Here is a 22,259-nt window from a genome sequence, read left to right as displayed (position 1 = left end):
AATTATTAGGTTGGCCAACATCACCGAAATGAATGCACTGACATCATAAAAAACAGCTGTATAAGGAAGCAAGGAAGCTAGTCTATGTTCATACTTTTCAAATCTATTATACTTTTTCAGATACACATATTTTATCATACACTATATAAGCTTTTAAAGTGTGTATTAATGTTTCAGTTTAAATTCAGATTTCCAAACAGTCACTAAATTGGTATGTAACTAGCTCACAAAACTAGGGGGGGTGTTGGGAAAATTCAGGGGGGGTGTACACCCCCCCCTGGGGGGGGGTGTAGGGAAATCACTGGGAGGGAGCGAGATGTGCTCGCCGCTGCCCTAGCCGCGCCGCGCCGCACTCGGGGGCGGCTGCAGTAGCGCCGGGCCGCGGGCGGTGTCGCTGTGGGCTGGCAGTGCAGCGGGCAGCGCCCCGCTTTGCGGGCGAGCGCGGCTCGGAGCCTGCGCCCTGCTGCCCGGCCCAGGCGGTGCGTCTCGGCCGACCCCGCCCCCTCCCCTCTTCCCTCCGCAGGCAGGCGGGCGGACAGCGGCCGCGGCGATGGCGGACAGCGCCAGCGAGAGCGACACAGACGGCGCGGGGGGCAGCGGCGTGGCGCCGGCGGGCTGCGCGGCGGGGCCCGGCGCGGGGCCCGGCAAGGCGGGCGGCATCGTGATCTCGCCGTTCCGGCTGGAGGAGCTGACGAACCGGCTGGCCTCGCTGCAGCAGGAGAACAAGGTGCTGAAGATCGAGCTGGAGACCTACAAGCTGAAGTGCAAAGCGCTGCAGGAGGAGAACCGCGACCTGCGCAAGGCCAGCGTCACCATCGTGAGTGCCAGGGCGGCGGGGCGGGGCTGCCGGGCAGCCCGGCGCGGAGGGGGCCGCGGCGCGGCGCGGCGTGGCGGGTAGGGCCGTGCCTGGCCGCGCCAGCCCGGGAGGGAGGTGCCCGGCTTCCAGGCGCCGCTGGAGGTGCCTGGCTGAGAGGCGGCGCTGGGCTGGGCGGGTTTCCCGCGTCGCTTTGAAGGGGGGACCTGCCCGCTGGGGTGGGGGGAGGTCCCTGCTTCTTGGGCGGCTTGCGGTGGGGTTGCGGGGCTCCCCCGGAGGTTTGCCTCGGAGTGCGGGCGGCGACCCCTGGGTGGGTGGCCTTGCCCGCATGCCCATGGCGCGGGGTCCCGCGGCGCTCTCCGCCGTGGCGGTGGGGGTGTAATGACTAGAAAGAAGGTGCTGGAGCAATTCGTAAGCTGGTGACGGGAAAGCGACACAGTGGCTGGGGGGAGGACCCAGTGACCTCGGAAACCCCCAGCGCTTTGCACTAGGAAGGGCTCTGCCCACGAGCCTGGCGGTGGCGGGCACCGTGTCTGCACCCCACTCTGAGAGGACAACAGATGGAGGAGGTCAGGCGCTTCCCTGACAGGCTTTCGCTGCTGTTTGCTGCCTCCTTGTGGAAAGGTGGCTAAGGGGGAAAAGGGGCTCACCTAGGAGTAAACATTTAGAGCACCTTGTCTGGCAGCTGGGCTAAAAGGGGTTGGAGGTGCTGCTGTTTGTTTGGGTTGGGTCCCTAGATTTCTATCTTAATTGGAAATAGTTTAGTAAAGTTTTAACATCCTGTATGCTGATAAGGGCCTCAGGGAACTACCACAATACCTGAGTCTGTTGGCACAGAACTGGGTTTAAATACTGGGTTTTAATAGTAGGGTTTGATGCTGTTGCAACTCAAACAAGTTTCCTCCTGCCAAACCCTTCAAGTAAAATGAATCTAATCATAACACATTCAGAGCTAAGTCTTAATGTATTCTTGCATAAATGGAACATTTTTCTTCTTTTTCTCTTTCTCAAATGCTTGCAGAAAAATTTAGCGCAGGCTAAGTCTTTCAAAACAGGTGCCATATGAATTAATTTATTTAAAATATTTTCCTTTTTTAATATTCCTTACTGTATGGAAACGAGTAGAAAATGAGAATGAGCCATAATCAGACTCCTTTAAGATTCTGTACTTTCTGCCTTTTGTTTTACAGTGCTTCTGAAGTATTGTAAATACTTATTGCACTTGGTTACGGCCCTGATCCTGCCATTGGATCTGCCGGTGTAAGAGTCCTCTGGAGGGGGCCTAAAATCTGCAACTTGATGAGAAAACATGCTGATTTCCTCACCATGGCTAATGAAGTACAGTTGCTTACTTCTGTTCTAATAGATGGGTTCTACTCTATATGGCTTTATTTGGTAATTGATCATTAAAATGCAAGTTTATTAAAATAGAAGTAAGGGTATTGAGATTTGTGTAGAAAGAATATAGACATTCCATAAAGTCACTCATAGTAAAGAATGGTGTTGAATGGGGTGGAGGACAGTTCATTTAAGGATACATAATTTATGGTTACACTCAGTACACGTTCAATTCACACTCCTCATCTGAGAAGACAAGTAGTAAGAAAATATGCAGGTTACCATAACAGTATTTTAGTCGTATATTTAGCACATGCCCCATTTTACATGAATAGATTGGATGGAAACTCATTTAAATTAGAACTGAAAAGTTGATTTGTAAAAATAGTCTTTAAAATAAGACTGTTTAGCATCATTGTTGCAGATGTAGAGAAACAGTATTAAAAAGTGTAAAACTTAAATGCCCCTAGATCATGGGTAGGCAACCTATGGCACACGTGCCAAAGGCGGCACGTGAGCCGATTTTCAGTGGCACTCACACTGCTTGGGTCCTGGCCACTGGTCCGGGGGGCTCTGCCTTTTAAGAAGCTTCATTTAAAATTAAATTAAACATTTTAAAACCTTGTTTACTTTACATACAACAATAGTTTAGTTATATATTATAGACTTATAGAAAGAGACCTTCTAAAAACATTAAAATGTATTATTGGCGCGCAAAACCTTAAATTAGAGTGAGTAAATGAAGACTCAGCACCCCACTTCTGAAAGGTTGCCGACTTCTTCCCTAGACAGAAGGACACAGTTATTGTAAACTTTGTTATTTTAAAACTGAGAGAAACACATTGCCTTAGCCTAGGTGAGGAAGGGCAATTGATTTATGAACACTTAGGAAGATAATTAGAACTCTATCTGCATCATGAATTATGAGATTAGGTAATCCTGAGTAAAATAAATATGTAAATACGATTAACATGCAGCTGCTCTAGTTTTCCATTGTTTTAGAGTTCAGGTGCTTTTAGGTGAATAGTGGTTGTGATGGTATTAGAATTTCATTATCAAAACTAATATGCAAGCATGTTGTTTTATAATCATGAGCAACATTCTGGGCATTATAAATAACCCTACATACTTGTATGCACTGAAATTTGGTCTCGGCTCTGCACACCTTTATTAGGTGTATAGACACATTGATATGCAGGATAAGTCTCAGAGTGCAAATGCTCGTAACTGTCCTTTCTGATCTCTTATCTGTCTCAGGCCTAGCAAATTCTCAGTTTTATTACAAATATATTACCAATAACTTGGCTACCCATTTTACTTCTTACTATTGGTGGTATGAGTATATAGATTGTTAGATTTGGTGGCTAAGAAAAGGAATCTGGAACTCATCAAGAGAAACCTCTCTCCTGATAGCCATTTGAATATCCAGCAGGATGTCTGCAGGAAAAGTGCATGAAATATAATACAGTAGTATTTTGGTGCTATATTTGTCATCCTTGACTAATCAGGGAAATGCACAGTTCTGTTATTACTTTACAAGAGGCATATGCCATGTTTTTATTAAATTAAATAGCGTAGTATATCTTCTGCCCAGAAATGAAGGGTGAGGGATCTTATCAGAGATTTTCTTTTTGCCATTTACAGTGAGATGATATACTCAGCATGGTTTCAAAAATATACTTGTTTGTGTGTAATTTCTAAAGAGAACCATTAGATTTTTTAACTCATTTCCAAAACGTATACTCTGGGGTTTTCTTTGGGGACTGAATGCATTCATTATTAATCAGATGTTAATGTATAAACGGGTGCTATTTTTGTTCAAATCTAAAATCCAGTTGTGCAATTTTTTTAAAAATATCTCAGAAGAATAGAGAAAAGAAGTACAACATATCTATGGCAACCTGTGGGCACACCAGGAAATCTAACATCTTCAGAAGGATCTCTGTACAGTTAGCTCTTATAAGTGGTTCAGTCAGTAGTGCACGGCAGTTTAGAATTCTGAAAATAGAATGAGGTGACATATTGATGAGCACAAAGGGGAGAACTAGAGTGCAGTCACTTGTTTGAAATAGTTGCTGAAGTACAGAAAAAAGAGATGATTAGGAAAATAAAATCAGCAAGTAGAGAGTGGTGGCCCTGGAGAACTGTTCACAATTTCTCTGTCATATAGAAGTATATATCTGTAACTTATGGCAGTGCAACAGAACTAGAATTATAGGTCATTTACCCTTTCTAAAGTCAACTTCTTGCTCTTTTGACATTTTTAGCCTGTCAGTATTAAAGGTGACATGCAAGAGATCAGTTAATATGTATATGCATTTTTTAAATAAAATAATAAAATCAGTGTCTTGGATCAACAGAAAACATAACTTTATAACTAGGGCCCTACTAAATTCATAGCCATGAAAAATGTGTCACGGGCCATGAAACCTGGTTTCCCCTATGAAATCTGGTCTTTTGTATTCTTTTACCCTATACTACACAGCTTTCATGGGGGAGACCAGCATTTCTCACTCTGGGGTCCTGACTCAAAAGGGAGCTGTAGGAGGTGGTGTTGCTTGGTTATTGTAGGGGTGGGGTCATGGTATTGCCGCCCTTACTTCTGTACTGCCTTAAGAGCTGGGTGGCCGGAGAGCAGCAGCTGCTGGCAAGGCATCCTGCTCTGAAGGCAGCACCTCACCAGCAGCAGTGCAGAAATAAGGGTGGCAATACCATACTATGCCACCCTTTCTTCTGCGCTTCTGCCTTCAGAGCTAGGCAGCCAGAGAGTGGCGACTGCTGGCCAAGGCTCCCAGCTCTGAAGGCAGCACAGAAGTAATGGTAGCAATACTGTGACCCCTCTACAATAACCTTGCAACCCTCCCACAACTCCCTTTTGAGTTAGGACCCCTTCAGTTACAACACTGTGAAATTTCTGATTTAAATATCAGAAATAATTAAATTTACTATTTTTAAAATCCCGTGACCATGAAATTGGCCAAAATGGACCTTGAATTTGGTAGGGCTCTATTTATAACTTGTCAGGACTTTAAACCATCATTAATATAAACACATTTGTATTCCAAATATTGTCTAATTACTCCAATATAAAAAATGGTTGGAAACTACTTTTCTCTGCCTTTGAAAAGGTTTAAGTGAGAGCTGATAGAGGGCAAGTGTAAATAAATGTTTAGTTGGGGAGGTGTGTAGGGGAAAACAGTTCTACTTTGCTTGTCAGTTACTCTACCTTTTACTAATAGCTTTTTGTATTTACTCTCTCACAACTCAACCCAAGTTCTTTGTTGGTCTTGTAGAGAAGTTGTAAATTTATGTAGCATGTTTATTTCCTATTTTAGAAATGACCGTGATGTTACAAATCAGCTTTGATTTCATCACAGGGCAAAGATGAGCTGAGGAGGAGAATGCCCATTTGTGTACAGATAAAGTACCAAGATGAAATTGTTTTAAATGAACACAAAAGTATATAGATGAATGAGTCTTCCCATCATGTGGTTTCTTATCAAGGACCCTTGCAACACACACTGATTTGTACTCCACTGTGTTAGCACTGCAGACACTTTAAAATTGTATTGCAGTTACTTAGTTCTCTGTGCTGTTTCATCTTTAAATGTTGACAACTTTCTCCTTTTGTTTTCTTTTTGGCAAACCTTTATTTCCCCCCATTAATAAGGCTGGCTTTTATGAGTCTTTGTATATGTGCCCCATTATCACTGAATTCAGCATGAATGCGAACAGCTTTTGGAATTGTTTAAAAGCTTGCTGCAGCGTAGCCTTTTTTGTTTGTTTGTGTGTGTGTGTGAACTTCTTGGTGGCAGAGGGGTGAATTTGAAAATGGATATTTTGTCCAAAAAGCCTGTATTTAAGTGCGTTTCTACATGGAATAGTCAGTCTGGGGGAAAAAGGCATCAAGATTTCATGTTTACTGATTCCATATCAAATTTGGTAAAATATGTAAATACAAAGATTTCTTTGACTGTCAGGCCTGCAAATTAAGTTTGGGCACTAAGTATTTTCTTCCTTATTGATGCCAGTGATTGCACGCCAAATAGAGAATAACTTGTTCTTGTGCAACTGCCTCATCTTGAAATTATGCCCTCACTTTTGTGTAATCACATTGAAGGCTGTTGTTGGGATGATTGAAGTTTGTGCTGTGCTTTAAAAACAAAGCATCAGACAGATGTGAAGTATTATCAGATTACATACAAAAAACTTTACATTAGGAGAATGTTACGGTTACAGTGTTACAAAGTCAGTCACTAAGAAATTTCAGAAGTAAGTTGCTTAACCTTAATTTCGCTCCCTTGTGCATATGCGTTATGATAGTCTTTTATTACATCAATACATACCATTTTTTCCACAAGATCCTTGCCTCATTCAGTAAGTTGGGTGCCTGGTACCAGGGTAGATAAAAATAACTCCTTTAAAAATCTCTTTTTTTTTTTTAAATTTAGATCATGAATTTTTTTATTTAAACTTTTTTAAAAATTAAATCAGATTGTGTTTTTACATTTTATAGTGTTACATTTTTTAAATGATTGTATTGTAACTTTTTTTTAGTTTTCTAATTGGCTCAATTTTACATAACTTTTTTCTACTAGAGGTTTTAAACTTAAAAAGACGTGCCAAGGGCCTCATTAACTTCCTTACTGTGAGACCAACACCAACTAAAAAAGTGATAAGCAAATAATTGTGCTATATTTGCAGTCAACATCACCATCTATAGCTTCAACTTCTATAAAGCAAGAAAGCGGGGGCAAGTAGCCATGTGAAAGCATTTCCAGTCAGGGTTTGCCTTGTAAAGTTAATGAGACTTGTGCTCCTAAGTCAGTTAAGTGCTTTTGAAATTCCTACCCTTAAGTGCCTAATATGGACTTCTGTTTTAGAAAATTTTGGGCTGGGTAGAAAACGTTTACAGTAACTTTGTTACTGTATTGAAAGCCTAAACTTTTCATTAACACTGCAGTAATTTTGTTTTATAGTGACACAGACTGCATGCCACAATGATGATGATAAAAATAATTTTAGTTCCTGATTCTGCAACTATTTATGCACTTGCTTAACTTTAAGTATGACTAGTAGTCTCATTGACTTCAGTGGGACTATTCATGTGAGTAAAATTATGTACCTGCTTAAGTGTTTGCAGCATTAGGACTGTTTTTTTCACTTTTTTTTTACTATAATAATTTTATTAAATTTGTTAGCTAAGATACCTTATAGGCAACTTTAATTCTAGCAAAAAAAACAGGAGTACTTGTGGCACCTTAAAGACTAACAAATTTATTGTAGCATGAGCTTTCGTGAGCTAAAGCTCACTTCTTCGGATGCATAGAATGGAACACACAGACAGGACATATTTATACATACATACATGTTCTCTGTATGTATAAATATGTCCTGTCTGTGTGTTCCATTCTATGCATCCGAAGAAGTGAGCTTTAGCTCACGAAAGCTCATGCTACAATAAATTTGTTAGTCTTTAAGGTGCCACAAGTACTCCTGTTTTTTTTGCGGATACAGACTAACACGGCTGCTACTCTGAAACCTTTAATTCTAGCATTTCCTAACTTTTGAGTGCTTGAGATTGCAACCTTAACATTATTTTGACATAGCTTGTATAAATGTCACTTCCTATCTTGTTTGAAAAAAGGTAAAATGAAAAAGCCCAAACATTTCAGTAATGGGTTTGGAACAGTCAGATCCACAGCACAGACCTCTGCTGCATGAGCTAATGGAGTAACTAGTAGTAGGCAGTTATTCTCATCGGCCTGTCATTTGAAGGGGATGAGACACATTCTTTGCCAGTGGGTTTTACAGGTATTTGCTGACAGCAGAGTGTTAGGACTCCGGAATCCTGGATTCTGTTTCAGGTTCTGGAGTGGCGTGTGTTTTAGTGGTTCGACTCTTCTTTCCCTCTGTTTCTTTACCTTCCTACCCTGTTGTTTCTCTGCTCTTCATACCTCTGTATTTGGCTGCTTCCTCTATGTTGTCTGGATGCCAACAGGGGGAGCATGGAGGCGATTGAGTTTCCTTGTTCTCAGTTCTAGGGCCCAGTGCCACTGTTGCTTCCAGCAGCTGGGAGATGTTGAAGGAAAACTCCCTGCTCAGCACTGGGATGGAAGGTGCTCAGTAGACACAAAGTTTGGAGAAATTTGCTGCCGGCCTCTATAACAAACCTCTGCTGAGTGTGTTCAAATTTTCAGTGGCTCATAAGTTAGGCAAATTTGGATGGATTTTCATGGGTAAAGCAAAAGGCACTACAGAGATACTGCAGTTTCTCAACAGAACAGTTGGCATCAGCAAAACAACTCATTTTCCTCCAACCTCATGCTCAAACAGTTCTTGATGAAACTTTATATATAGTCAGAGACAGTTACCTGGCAAATAAACTTTTAGCCTTAAGAGTTAAAGTTAGCAAAGTTAATTAATATTTCAGTTTACTATAAATACAGTGCAAAATATGCAGTTAATATACTTTTTTTTTCTCTTCTAGAGTCTCTTAAAACATTAGGGTTTAAAAACAACAACAACAAAAAACCTTTGCAGTACACCTTAAGTGCATGAAGATTTGGGAGGGAAGGAAGAACTAGGTAGGAAGAATTGAAAGGGGGTGTTTAAGGAGTGGTGAGTAGAGTGTATGTGTGGGTGGGGAGAGGTAAAAAGGAAGGAAGCCAGTCGTCAGTATCTGGAGGTGGACAAGTGGAGAATGAAGCCTAAAGTGGGAAACTTAGAGACCGGCTAGTCTTTTTTTTAATGGATAGTATTTGGAGCCCTATGTGCCAGGCTTAAGCTGTTCATTGAATTTTCATTTCAAAATGAATGTTACACTTACAAAATTAAAGAAGTCTGAGATGTAACCATAAGCCCAAATATTTTAATATGGTTTTGTTCTGTTTGGCTCCTGCTGGCTGTAGGATAGTCCAGTTCCAATCATTAGGGCTCGGGAGGCAGTCTTTTTTTGGAATTTTTTTTAATCTGGCTGCAGTGTGGCTCAAATGGTAGTGTGTCTAGAGACATGACAAAGTCTTGAATATATTTGCAGAGTGGGGTGAATTGGTGAAAAATATATTTGGGGAAACTAGAGGTGTGAAATTACTAAGATAATGCAAAAGCTGAAGCAAAACTTTAGCACAAGTAATCAGCAAAATCTGTTCATTTTAGGAAAATGCCCATTTTATTAATACCCACTTTTGAGAGTCAGGGATCAGGCTTTGTGTATCATTAAGGAGCAGTAAATTATCAGTCATGATAGAACTGGCTAGTCCATCAAATCATTCAGAAAAAATGGATAAATATGCAACAGAGGTTTCATTTGTTCTTTTTTTTACAATTGCCTCTGTTTAAGAAGTGTCTACAGAACTTGAATCCTAGGTAGAAGTATCCAAAGGAAAAAGGATACTTAATAGTGAACTCTGTCAACTTTTTGGCATTTAGGTTGTTGTGGTAAGAGTAATATTGTTACCTGCATGGTTGGCCAACTTTCACAGATGGCAGAAAAGGGTGCATGCATTGTCTGTTTACATTCAGTAGTGCTGACTAGCCTTTAGTGCATTAAGTTTCCAGAGGAAGACACTTTCAAGATGTTGTGATAACACTTTACTGTTTGACTATATTATAAAAATAAAATAGAAAAGCCTGGTGGCTTCAAGAACTGTAACAGTGTTTCTGTTAGAATATTGACAGTTAGTATACTAGATATTTATAAGAAATAGACTGGTAGAAAATATTTTGCCATTATTTCCTCCCTAGCATCTTGACTTACAGTGAAAATAACTTCATCAGATATAATTTTGAAAAAATTCTGTTGTATATAGAATTTAATTCAAATGATTACAAATCAAAAAGCATTTAAACCTGTACATTTTCAATCTTGGTGGGATTATCAGTATGGTACTTTGCATTGCTATATCCAAGTAGTTCTTTTGCATTGAATAGAGGGGGATTTCTTTTGTTTGGGTTAGGGAAAACATGTTGTATGCACTGGGACTTGAATGCAGATGTTTTGGAGTTTCATATCATTCAAAAATGTTGGGATTGGGTTAGATTAAATTTTTCTATTACTCTGTTCTTCTGTAGTTTCTAATATTTGGTGTCAAGGTTGCAGGGCAAATTGAGCCTTAGAACTGTTTTAGTCTCTCTCAAGCATATCACATAGTTGACAGACCTGGTTTCATGTCTGCCACTTTGGGCGAACCACACAGCCCTGCCGTTCTGACTGGATCTCTGGGCTGCAGCTCACCCAGTTTCCCAACCATGTGAATGCAACAGGCCTATCTTGGTTTGGCCACCTGTATGTCTCCTCGTTCTGAGGAGCTGGGTTGTTAAAGTGACTCAAAACCAGCGTCTTTAAAGTAAACATGATTCATTCGTTCACTCATAGGTACACAACATGCAGAGCAAAGGGTGAAATAAATCAGGCGAGGGCTACATGTACATTTCCCTATACATAACCTTTAATCTTTCCTTATCGCTTCTGTATGGGCATGTCTACACTATGAACTTACATTGGCAGAGCTGTCTCTCTCAGGGGCATGAAAAATCCACATCCCTGTGAGATGTAGCTATGCCAGCCTAACTGCCAGTGTAGATGGTGCTAGGTTGACAGAATCCTTCCATCGATCTAGCTACTGCCTCTTGGGGAGGTGGTTTATGTATGCCAATGGGAGAAGCCCTCCCATTGATGTAAGTATTGTCTACACTGAAGTGCTACAGCAGTGGAGCTGCTCTGCAGTGGTTTAAGTGTAGACACATCCTATATTTAAGTTAGCCCAGTTACCTCCATGTTTGGGTTGTGAGAAGCTGACTGCCCCAATGCAGTTGCTGCTGCTCTGTTGTCATCTTGCATTCATGTTGTGCATGTTTGTGTCTAAGGGCTTGTGTCTATTCTTAAAATGCTGCGGTGGCACAGTGGTACTTCAGTGAAGGCACTATGGCTTAGGTAGTCCACTTCCCTTAGCTAGGTTGGTGGGAGAATAGTGTTGTCTACGCCTCGGGTTAGATTGTGTGTGTGTTTTTTCACACCCCGACCAATGTAGTTATACTGACCTAATTGCTTAGGGCAGACAAGGGCTAAGTATCTGGAAAACTCTCTCTATATTAGAGGCCCTGAGTGACTCCAAGAGTATGAGTCTGAGTACCACTCCAGATCCAACCCATGGCGGAAATTAGGCATGGGGTGGAAGCAGTCAAAGGGGGATTTTTATTTTGGGGGAAAATACCCACCCCTAGCTGGGAATCCTGCCCCTGCTTCAGACAGGCTTCTCCAGCCATGCCCCAGGTCTACCCAGTCCTCCCCCTTTCCAGTCTGAGCCTCTCCCGCACATACTCTGGTCAGCCCCCTCCCACTGTCATTCAGCTCCCCCCTCCCTCCCAGTGCCTCTCATCCGCTGCCGGATCAGCTGTTACATAATGTGCAGGAGGTGCTGGGAGGGAGGGACAGGAGCGGGGATGGGGCGGAACTGGGTGGGAAGAGGTGCAGGGTGGGTCCTTGAGGGAAAGGGTGAAGTGGGGGCATGTCCTGTGGCAGAACGGGGGGGTTGAGCACCCCTAGGGCCCGGAGGAAGCAGGCGCCTGTGTCTCCTTGTCAATCCTACACTTGGGATATGTGTATCTTTACTGTTTATTTTCTGGATTTTAGATGTTTAAATTTGTTACCTTTATTTCGCCCTTCCCCCAGATCCTAGCTCACGTGGAAAGGCAAGGAGAGTGGCTCAGTCACCCCAAGAGCAGCAGGGTCCCCCAAGTCCCAAAACACATGGCAGGCAAGAAAAGAGGCTCAGGCCCCTTCTCAGGGACAGGACTTCCACAGATCCCAGAATGCAAACAAGAGGAAAATTCAGGGATGACAGGCCCCCGTACCAGTAATCCCCCAAATCCCTCTGCTATCCCTCCCACTTCCCCTATTCTCACACCCTCATCCTCAGATGAGCCCCTCCAATCATTCCCATTTATCCCACTCCCCATAATACCCCATTCCTCACTATGTACCCAAACCCTTCTTCCCCTATTACCACCTACCTTGCATCCCTAATCGTGCTCCCCTTCCCGTGAGCATTCGTAAGTAAATTATTTTCTTTTCAAAACAGTTTTAGTGCCTCTGAATATTCTGTTGTACTCTCACTCCTCAAAAAAATAACCCTTGACAAAGGCAGATTTTTCCCAAATATTTGTAGTCAGACTGCTGCTCAGGGTAGGTCTCAAACAGAGTTTCTAGTATCTGTGAACTTAGTGAAAGGCTTTCCCCCCCCCCCCCCCTCCTGGGGGCTGTATCTCTGAAGGTCTGGTCAAATGGCCATAGGTGCTGACTCTGTGGGTGCTCCAGCCCTGGAGCAGCTCTGCACCCACTGGCAGCCAAGCTGTCCTCCCACCCCCTCACCTCCACCTCTGCCTCCTCCCCTTAGTGTGCCATGTCCCCACTCCTGCTTGTTTGACGGTGGCAAGTGCTGGGAGGGAAGGGGGGGGGAAGAGCGGGAATGTGGTGTGCTCAAGGGAGGAGGTGGGGAAGAGGTGGGGCTGGAGCAGGGATTTGGGGAAGGAGTTGTTATAGGGGGCGGGGACTTTGGGGAAGGGGTTGGAATGGGGGCGGGGGTGGAGTTGGGGGTGGGGCCGGAGGTAGAGGGGTGTTGAGTACGCACTGGCACGAGCAGAAGTCAGTGCCTATTCAAGTGGCCCCAGATTTGGATCACTGATCATACCCCATTGGACACACCAAATTTAAAGACAATCTGATTAAACATATGTTTTTAAGATACTTAGAACTTTCTTTAAAGAGAAAGTTGGTTTTAACCTTAAAGATAGCAGACCTGTTGCTCTGCTACTGAAAAAATCAGAGTGAGAATGGAAGCTCCACAGTAGCACACTAGACTCAGAGAGGTGTGAAGTGGGCCATCGGTTTCAATGAGATATTCTCAGCTGAAAGAGAATACCCAATGGAGATAAATGCCAGCTGAAGCAGTAGCTCAGAGACATATGAGCTGCTCCATTCATGTCAGTAGGTGTTCCCTTCCCTCTTCCCCAGTGCTGAAAAGTTCTGATGTTAAGCATACCCATTTGCAGCCCCTCACTCCAGTCTCAGCAGTGTGTTCCTGGTGCCTGCTCTAAGCTAGCTACCCACATAGAGTGGCAGGGCTTTCGCTGATTCTTAAATGGGAATGCAGGCAGGGAGAGAGGCTCAGACAATCCCAGAAAAACAAGGCCACCTCAGAACCTTTGAAGTCTATTGATGAAAAACACTGGGGGAATGATGTGCCAAAAATTTAAAAATTTTACACACGATATTCTAAAATTCTGCATATTTTATTTGTCAAAATAATACAATATAATCACATCAGTTTCAATTATTTTTGGTTATTTATTTCAAAATACCTGTCAGCAAGTATGTCTGTAACAATACAGACAAGAAAAAAGATTCAGGAAAGGTTTTTTCACAAGTAGATTCCTTACTAGGCATATGAATACAGAACTCTGAGAAATAATTCATTTAGAATGGGGTGGGAAAAGTGTGGAACAGGTTTTTTAGGGAGGAGGGGAGGGATTGTTAGGGAGCTTCTCCCATGCAGACCCTGGCTGACCCCTAGCCTCTCCTATTCAGTCAGGCAATCTGCCCCTGTCCCCGTGTGTTTCTGCGCCCTATGTGTCCTTGCATCCCCTGTCCACATGTGACCCCCACTCAGACACCCCCTCCCCCATCCCCATGTGGCCCTGCACCCCCTCCCCCTGTCCCTTTGTGGCTCTGTACCCCTTCCCCATGTGTCTGTGCCCCCACCCAGCCACCCTTTGTCCCTATGTAGCTCTGCACACCCCCCCCATCACCATGTGTCCCTCCACTCCCACCCCCTCATGGCCCTGTGTCTCCACTCCCATTCAGTCCCTGCTCAAGTCTGTCTTCCCCTGCTAGCCATTATGAGCTCATCTGACTCTCCTCCTCCCCGGCACCCCATGCTGTGTGTCTCCCCAAAGTTCCTAACTTAGCCTGACAGGCACTGGGAAGAAGGCAGGCTCTTTCTGTTCCCTAGCTGGCTGGGTGCTGCTGCTTTGTTCTGTCGCCAGAGCACCCTCTGGGAAAAAGGTGGATCTGCAGAAGTGTTTTTCTGCTGGGAGCTGCTGCTGTTCTTGCACCACAGAGCCCTCTGGTGGGCAAAAGGCAGAACTGCAGCAACATTTCAGCAGAAGCTTTTTTGCTGCACAAAGAATTAAAAATATGCACAGCTCATTAATTATGCGCATGTGCAGTAGTGCAAAATTCCCCCAGTAGTAACTTTATAAAAGCTAGTTCTTTTGATTATTACCTAGCTACAGTAGCATATCAGCTGCAAACCTAGATGAGAACTACAGCCCTCTAAATGACTACTAACTCCTATCAGCAAACATTTGTCTTTGTTTAAAAAATTAGGAAATGAAATGGGAAAAAGAAATTCATTAATGTAGAGTTAAAGTTGCCCAGCGATAACAAACTTCCAGACCATTGAGTTAATCAGTACTCAAACTTCTGAAACGAGGAAATAGAGTTAACGTAGATGCTCATGTAACCTTAAATCTTCCCTTTTTTAGTGATGTCCTAATATGCCCATAACACATACATGCTCCCATTCTCCCTGTTTGCTGTAATGGACTGGGGCTCCCTGTATTTGCCCCGCTCTCAAACACTGAGCCTACCACACTTGTGAAATTAACAGCCCCTTCACACTTGCACATAGTGTACCACCTAAACCTATGTTTTTCCCCTACCCATCATTAAATCCACAGACTGCTCTCATATCCCACCTCACTACTGACAATACCCATGGCAAGTGTCCTGCTGCTGACATAGCCTACACAGTTTTGTACTAAAATGATGTAGACTGGAACCTTATGGCACACATGCATCTTTTCCCTTTGATAATGCACAATGGGGGACTCAGACCCAAATCTTCTCATATTATAATCGCAGCTCTTTGAAGCTGCTCCAGTTTACTCCTCTGTTATTCAGTACAGCTACACTTAACACAGTGAATGCAGCTGGCATACATGCAGATAATTCCCAGTGGCTGTTGCCAGTTCAGGGCCAGACTTAAGGTAAACATCCATACATCTTTAATTCTGTGTTTCCAGGTTTTCAGAAGTTTGGGTTTTGCTCAACTTAGTGTTCTGGAAGGGCACAAGCTATACCCGGGTTACCTTAACTTTGTGTTCTCACATTGTTCGCCTTTTAATCTATTTGAATCTTTTACTGCTGAGCATAAAAACCATGTTTGCAGCTATCCAGGGAAGCATGTTCTAGTTCTTGCTATAAGGGTGCCATGTTTTTTCCTTTCTGGAGCAGGCAGAACATTTGTTGCTTTAATTCTAAACTTTAGGGGTTTTGTAAACGAGAAATGTGCTCCCTTTAATGGATGCACTGCCCACTTTCATCTCGGAAAAGGTCTGCCTCTATCTTCATTTTCATGCTTAGTTGTGGTCTCCATTATAATGGGGTTTGAAATTTAGTGCTCATTTCAAAAGGTGCAGCTGGCATCTGTCCCCCTTGTTCGGGGACAGATTTGTGCTTTGGGTAGGGGGAGACATGCATGTTAAGCAAAACAATTCTTTGCAAACATACAACTTTCCACTGTCTGCTCTTTCATCCATCACCCTTACCCCACTTTAGCCATTATTAAACTCTTTATTTTCATGAGATTTAGGAGCAGATAAGAACATAAGATCGGCCGTACCGGGTCAGACCAAAGGTCCATCTAGCCCAGTATCTGTCTACCGAGAGTGGCCAATGCCAGGTGCCCCAGAAGGAGTGAAACTAACAGGCAATGATCAAATGATCTCTCTCCTGCCATCCATCTCCATTCTCTGATGAACAGAGGCTAGGGACACCATTCTTACCTATCCTGGCTAATAGCCATTTATGGACTTAGCCAGGATGACTTAGCCATGAATTTATCCAGTTCCCTTTTAAACATTGTTATAGTCCTAGCCTTCACAACATCCTCAGGTAAGGAGTTCCACAAGTTGACTGTGCGCTGCATGAAGAAGAACTTCCTTTTATTTGTTTTAAACCTGCTGCCTATTAATTTCATTTGGTGATAGTTCTTGTATTATGGGAATAAGTATATAACTTTTCCTTATCCACTTTCTCAACATCACTCATGATTTTATATACCTCTATCATATCCCCCCTTAGTCTTCTCTTTTTCAAGCTGAAGAGTCCTAGCCTCTTTAATCTTTCCTCGTATGGGACCCTCTCCAAACCCCTAATCATTTTAGTTGCCCTTTTCTGAACCTTTTCTAGTGCTAGAATATCTTTTTTGAGGTGAGGAGACCACATCTGTACACAGTATTCGAGATGTGGGCGTACCATGGATTTATATAAGGGCAATAATATATTCTCAGTCTTATTCTCTATCCCCTTTTTAATGATTCCTAACATCCTGTTTGCTCTTTTGACCGCCTCTGGGAACATCTCTGGATTTTAAACATTTTGTTTAAATCTGTCATTAAGCTAGCTATAAATAAAGATCCTTATGTAGGATCTGAACAAAACCAATGTTTTATGTGCTTATGTTCTTTGCTTGCTTAGCATATATTGATTATATTGACTGTTCGCAGTGCTTTGACAAGATTACCTCTGTGCACAAACAGCAGTAAACTAAAAAGCTGCTGTTCTAAAACTTCACAAGTAACCCAGAAAAATACCAGTGTTACTCTGAGTTGCAAAACCTTTTTGTTACGCTCTTGAATTGATAATGGGCAAAGGATTAGTACAGAGAGAAATGGTTAGAACTTCTAATTCAGTATTTTAAACAATGGATAGTTTTTAAAGATGTGCTGTTGTCCAGTTGAGTTTCCACATCAAACAAACTTTGACTATCCAGTAAGGTAGCTGCTTCATTGAACCATATAAAATCACACAAAAGGTTACTCATAAATTCTTGTTATATACAACTGTATCTACAAATTTCTTACAATGACATCCAAGGCTGTTGTAAGAAATATCTAGGTTTTGTTATATTCAACAGGTTACGTTTTTGTGTACTCAAATATAATGTACACAGTTCTAATACTCTTTTGTGGAAATAAAACTTCCAGGAAATCCATAAGCCAAATGGATACTACTTTAAAGGACACATGGTGCATGTTTTTAAGAACTCTGCAGCAGTGTGAGTAAATCTTCCGTCTGATGCATTGAAAGTATATTACTTTTGGCAATAGCAGAAATCATTATTTAAACCCTTATTTGAATGGTGGATATTCCTTATCAGACATTTCAAACTAACCTTATAAAATGTCAGACATGTACTGTCCCAGGACCATATTCTACTCATCTACCCTTTAGCATGGTATGCATGATAAAAATATTTTATTCATCTGTTAAAAATTAAAATACTCATTTTGGTCAAGTAGAATTTTCTAAGGCTGGTTTACATTTTTTAAAGCTATGGACATTGTTAAATGGCTTTGAAACCCATTGGCAAAATGTGTGCCTCATCTTCCTCTAGAGGCAGAGGTGGGCAAACTTTTTGGCCTGAGGGCCACATCTGGGCATAGAAATTGTATGGTGGGCCATGAATGTTCATGAAATTGGGGTTGGGGTGCAGGAGGGGGTAAGGGCTCTGGCTGGGCGTGCAGGCTCTGGGGTGGGGCCAGAAATGAGGCGTTCAGGGTGCAGTATGGGGCTCCGGGCTGGGGCAGGGGGTTGGGGTGGGGGGAGGACTCTGGCTGGAGGTGCAGGCTCTGGGGTAGGGCTGGGGATGAGGGATTTGGGTGTAGGAAGGTGCTCCAGGTTGGGACCAAGGAGTTCAGGGTGTGGGAGGGGGCTCCGTCCTGGGGCAGGGGGTTGGGGTGCTGGAGAGGGATGAGGGCTAGGGCATGGGAATGGGTCAGGAGTGCAGGCTCCGAGCAGAGCTTACCTGAAATAGCTCCTGGAAACAGCAGCATGTCCCCCCTCCAATTCCTATGCAGAGGCGGTTCTGTGCATTGCCCTGTCCCGGGCCCCTGGCTTCCCTTAAGTGTAGGAGCTGGAGGGGGAACATGCTGCTGCTTCTGGCAGCCTCTGCACGCATGTGTGGAGCGGCCTCCGCCCCTGCTGGAGCACGGGAGCAGGGCAAGCCCCAGATCACACTGCCCAGCAGGAGCTCCAGGGCAGATTAAACTGGTTGGAGGGCTGGATGTGGGCCCACGGGCTGTAATTTGCCCACGCCTGCTCTAGAAGTTGGCCAGTATAGAGGATGACTGCCTTCTACAGCGATCAGTTGTTGTATTTGCTCAAGTTGCAGGGTTTTGTGCTATAGATTAGAGATTCTAACCCTGATGAAGAACCATCTGAAAGTCTGTATGGTTCTACACAATTGAATTAGTTTTCTCAATTTGCTTTTTTTAAAATCCTAGAAAATTACACAAAAAAGGACCTAAAGGTACAAAGTCAAGAACTCAGAAGTAAGGACAGGTTTCCTATACAACCTTATTTTGGCTCCATTGTACATATTAATTGCAGTACAGTTTTTAATTGCATGGTCACATACTATATTGTCCGTAAACCTCAGTGTTTGAAGTTCTAAATGAAAACTTATAGACAATAGGCTTTGGGCTTATTTTTGGTTACTATTTTTTTTATTGTCTAAATATTGCATTTGACTATTTTTAAAATCTCTAGCTCTATAATGTAAAATTCTTTCTTTGTGATAACAATATACACAGTGAGGCTGCAGGGATTTTTTTCATTACTTGATTTTTTTAAGAAAATTTATTTAAAATAGATTGAGGATTTGTAAAACTGACTTGAAAAATTGTGTTGATATAATTTTAGATGAAAACTTTTAGTGAACTAAGTAAATGCTGATTTTTTTTTATTGATTCATTTCAGTGTCACTACTTGTAAGGTATACAGGCAAGAACAAAATCTTGGCAATCTTAAGTTTATAACTTTTTTTTACAAATCCAAAGTGGAATACAAATCTTTGTCGCCAAAAAAACAAAATTAGTTCTGTTAGCACTGAATAGTTGTTTAGAGTTTCAAAACACTAAAAAATTAAAACAGTTTTCTGTGGGACATTTAATAAGTACTTTCTCAAATGTAGATTTCAGAAATATCTGAAAGTAGGATTGAATGTCCTGGATACTGACCGCTGTTGAAGTAGTTTTGACTACAACATCAAATACCAATGCTATTGCATAAATACCTCATTACCTGTAGTATTGCTCCCCAACCTGTGTGCCATTTAATCAGAACTGGCTAATTATTAATCTGAACAGAGGAATTTATCATTAGATAAATGTTTTTAAAAACACTTACCAAAAAGTCAAGTTAGAATGCAAGTTCTAAATGTAATGGTATATAACCAGCGGTAGATCACTTATTTATCTTTTTAGTCTGACTCTTTCTGATTTTGCTTTTTTTCCCCTCATGGTTCTAACTCTTATTTTTCTTTCCTATTCTCACTCATATCCTTGTATTTGTTCTCTTGTTCCTTTTAACTTGCTTCCCAGTAACTTTTTATCATTTGGCTGTTGCCTCTTTTTTGTGCCTCTTTTTAGTTTTCTCATTCTAACTGCCCACCTCAGAACTGCAATGGAATCTCTTTATTCCCACATCCTACCTTTCTGGATAATGGAGAATTACCGGTACTTAAAATTTTCTTCTGCTTGTCTGAACAGTAGAAATCAGTTAATGTGTTACCTTGTTGTGTACCCTCTGGATCCCTCTAGTCCAACAGTTCTGTCTTTATAACTGACAGGGAAATGCATCCTAGCCTAGTTCAGTGTTGAGGACTCTCTTGGTGATACTTGGGAACCATTCGTGTTTAAGTACCGTATATACTCAATTATAAGCCAGTTCATTTATAAGCTGACCTCTGCAAGATGGATAAGTAAAAATGGAAAATTCGTATGACCCATTCAAAAGCCGACCCTATAATTCAGGGATCGGCAAACTTTGGCACTTGGGCCATCAGGATAAGCTGATGGGCTGAGACGGTTTGTTTACCTCGTGCGTCTCAGGCACAGAGGTGAACCCTAAGTAAACAAAGTGTCACGGCCCGCCAGTTCCTTACCCTAACGGGCCGGGGTAACTGGTGGGGAATTTTTTTTTTTGAAGGGGGGGAGAAGCTGGGGGTCAGGGCAGTAACCCCTGTGACCACCCCCCACATGACCCCACCCCTAGCCCCGGATCCTCACCCTCTCCCCATCCCATCCCTTCCCACCTTAGCTGGAGTGGGCTAGTGGACGATGTCTCTGGCCTGGCTGGAGCTGCTCCGGCAAGCCGGACAGCGCGGCCGCAGCCTGCCAGCCCCAGAGCTTCAGGTGCTTCGGAGGCTGGGGGGAGAGCAGCATGGCCAGAAGCGAAGAGACTCTGGCCCCGCCTCTTCCCTTCTGGCTCTGCTGGTTGTGCTGCCTCTCCTTGCCCCTTCTCTTGGGGGGGGGAGGGGCTGTGTCCCACCTTTCTCTCTCTGTACCCGTTCATAAGCCGAACCCCTTCTCCGATGCGTCCCTTTTTTACTAAAATAATTTGGCTTATGAACGAGTCTATACGGTAATTAACTTCTTGTACAAGGTATAGTAAATGTAAGTGCGTGGTTACCATGCAATTTAGAGTAGATCTGCTTAAAATATCAAGGCTTTTTATTCTATTGTCATATATGAAACTTACAAAGATGTGCAATACCTAACAGCAAGTGAGCTTTGCATTTAGAGAAAGCTTGCTGCATCCTTCTGAGTGTTACAGGTTCTAAAATATTGTATGTTTTCTCTAAAATGCCGACTCGTTCAGCCAAAAGATAAACTTGCTCTGAAAGTTTATTTACTAAAAGCTTGTCTACACTACAAAATTAGTTGACTTAAGTTAAGTGGACCTACAGCCACCTCAGTAATTAAATTGGCTGGTGGTGTGCATCCTCACCAAGAGCGTTTGTGCTGACTGAAAGGGAGCATTGTGGGCCACTGACAATTGGGGCACTGACATCTGTGCATGGCTCACAGCTGGAGCCCACCCAGGGCTAACTGCCCCAACTGTGAGCCAGGCGCTGGGCTCAGTTTCACAGCAGGGAGCCTACCAGCAGTGAAATTGACATTCTTGTCAGTTTCACAGCTGCTATTATTTCACATTTCCTTTCCAGCTCTGGCTGTAAGCCTGCATGGGGCTCACAGCTGGATTCACACCATCCCCTTCCCCCAACGGCTGGAACTTCCTGGCTCTGGGGATGACGGTTGGAGCCTGGAGACCAAATGTGAAATTATTGCAGCTGTCAATTTCAATGCTGGTAGGCTCCCTGAGGTGAAATTGAACCCTGGCCTATGCTCCGGCTGTGATCCCTGGGGCGAGAGGAATAGGGGCTACTGCTGAGAACCTCGCTGCTGGGGCTGAGAGCCTGGAGTGCTGACAGGCTTGCAGCCCAGAGCCCTGCTGCCGCCTCCGGGTGAGGGTTTATGGGGAAGGACAGCATGGAGCCCTGTTGCTGCCTCCTGGTGATAGATTAGCAGGGTGGGAGGAGAGCCTGAGCCCAGGTGACAGCCAGGCTTGGGCTCTCTCCCTAATCCTGCAATCTCTTACTGGGAAGCGGCAGTGGACCACCAGGCTGTCAGCCCACTGGCAGACTGTCAGCCAACAGGGGATGTAAGCAATGCAGTGTCTAAACAGACACTGAGTCACCCTAACAACATAGACCTAAGTGCTAAACCTTTTGCAGAGGTGGAATTAAGTCTATGTAGTGGGCGACTTACATCGGTGGGAGCACCATTGTAGTGTAGACACTGACATAGTTAGGTCGAAGTAAGCTGCCTTATGTTGACCTAACTGTAGTGTAGACCAGGCTTTAAAACAAATACCTTCAGTAATTTTGCATATGAAAACTGTGAAGCTGAGAGTAAATTGAAAACTCATGCAAATGAGCAGCAGTCATCTTGTTCTTACCTGCAACTGTACAGGAAACCATATAGACATTCTCCCTCTAGACTGGGGTAGGCAACCTATGGCACGCGTGCCGAAGGCGGCACACGAGCTGATTTTTCAGTGGCACTCACACTGCCCGGGTCCTGGCCACTGGTTGGGGGGGGGGGGAGAGGGGCTCTGCATTTTAATTTAATTTTAAAAGAAGCTTCTTAAACATTTTAAAAACCGTATTTACTTTACATACAACAATAGTTTAGTTAC

At 43.2% G+C, this 22,259-nt stretch overlaps 1 protein-coding gene across 3 annotated transcripts in view; it reads left to right on the top strand.

Annotated features, from left to right (window-relative positions):
- Positions 1-484: 484 nt before the first annotated feature.
- The window catches only part of CCDC6 (coiled-coil domain containing 6), a 75,488-nt gene continuing 53,713 nt past the window's right edge, over positions 485-22,259 (top strand). For 2 of the 3 annotated variants that reach the window (XM_045024721.1, XM_045024720.1), the window contains exon 1: positions 485-817. In XM_045024721.1, coding sequence (XP_044880656.1) covers positions 551-817 — 267 coding nt within the window. In that variant the 5' untranslated portion in view covers positions 485-550. The remainder of the gene's footprint in view (positions 818-22,259) is intronic. The other variant, XM_045024719.1, reaches the window with a different exon arrangement.

Source organism: Mauremys mutica, chromosome 7 (genome assembly GCF_020497125.1).
Source record: "Mauremys mutica isolate MM-2020 ecotype Southern chromosome 7, ASM2049712v1, whole genome shotgun sequence".
NCBI lineage: Eukaryota > Metazoa > Chordata > Testudines > Geoemydidae > Mauremys > Mauremys mutica.
This window is presented reverse-complemented; position numbering and strand designations above follow the sequence as displayed.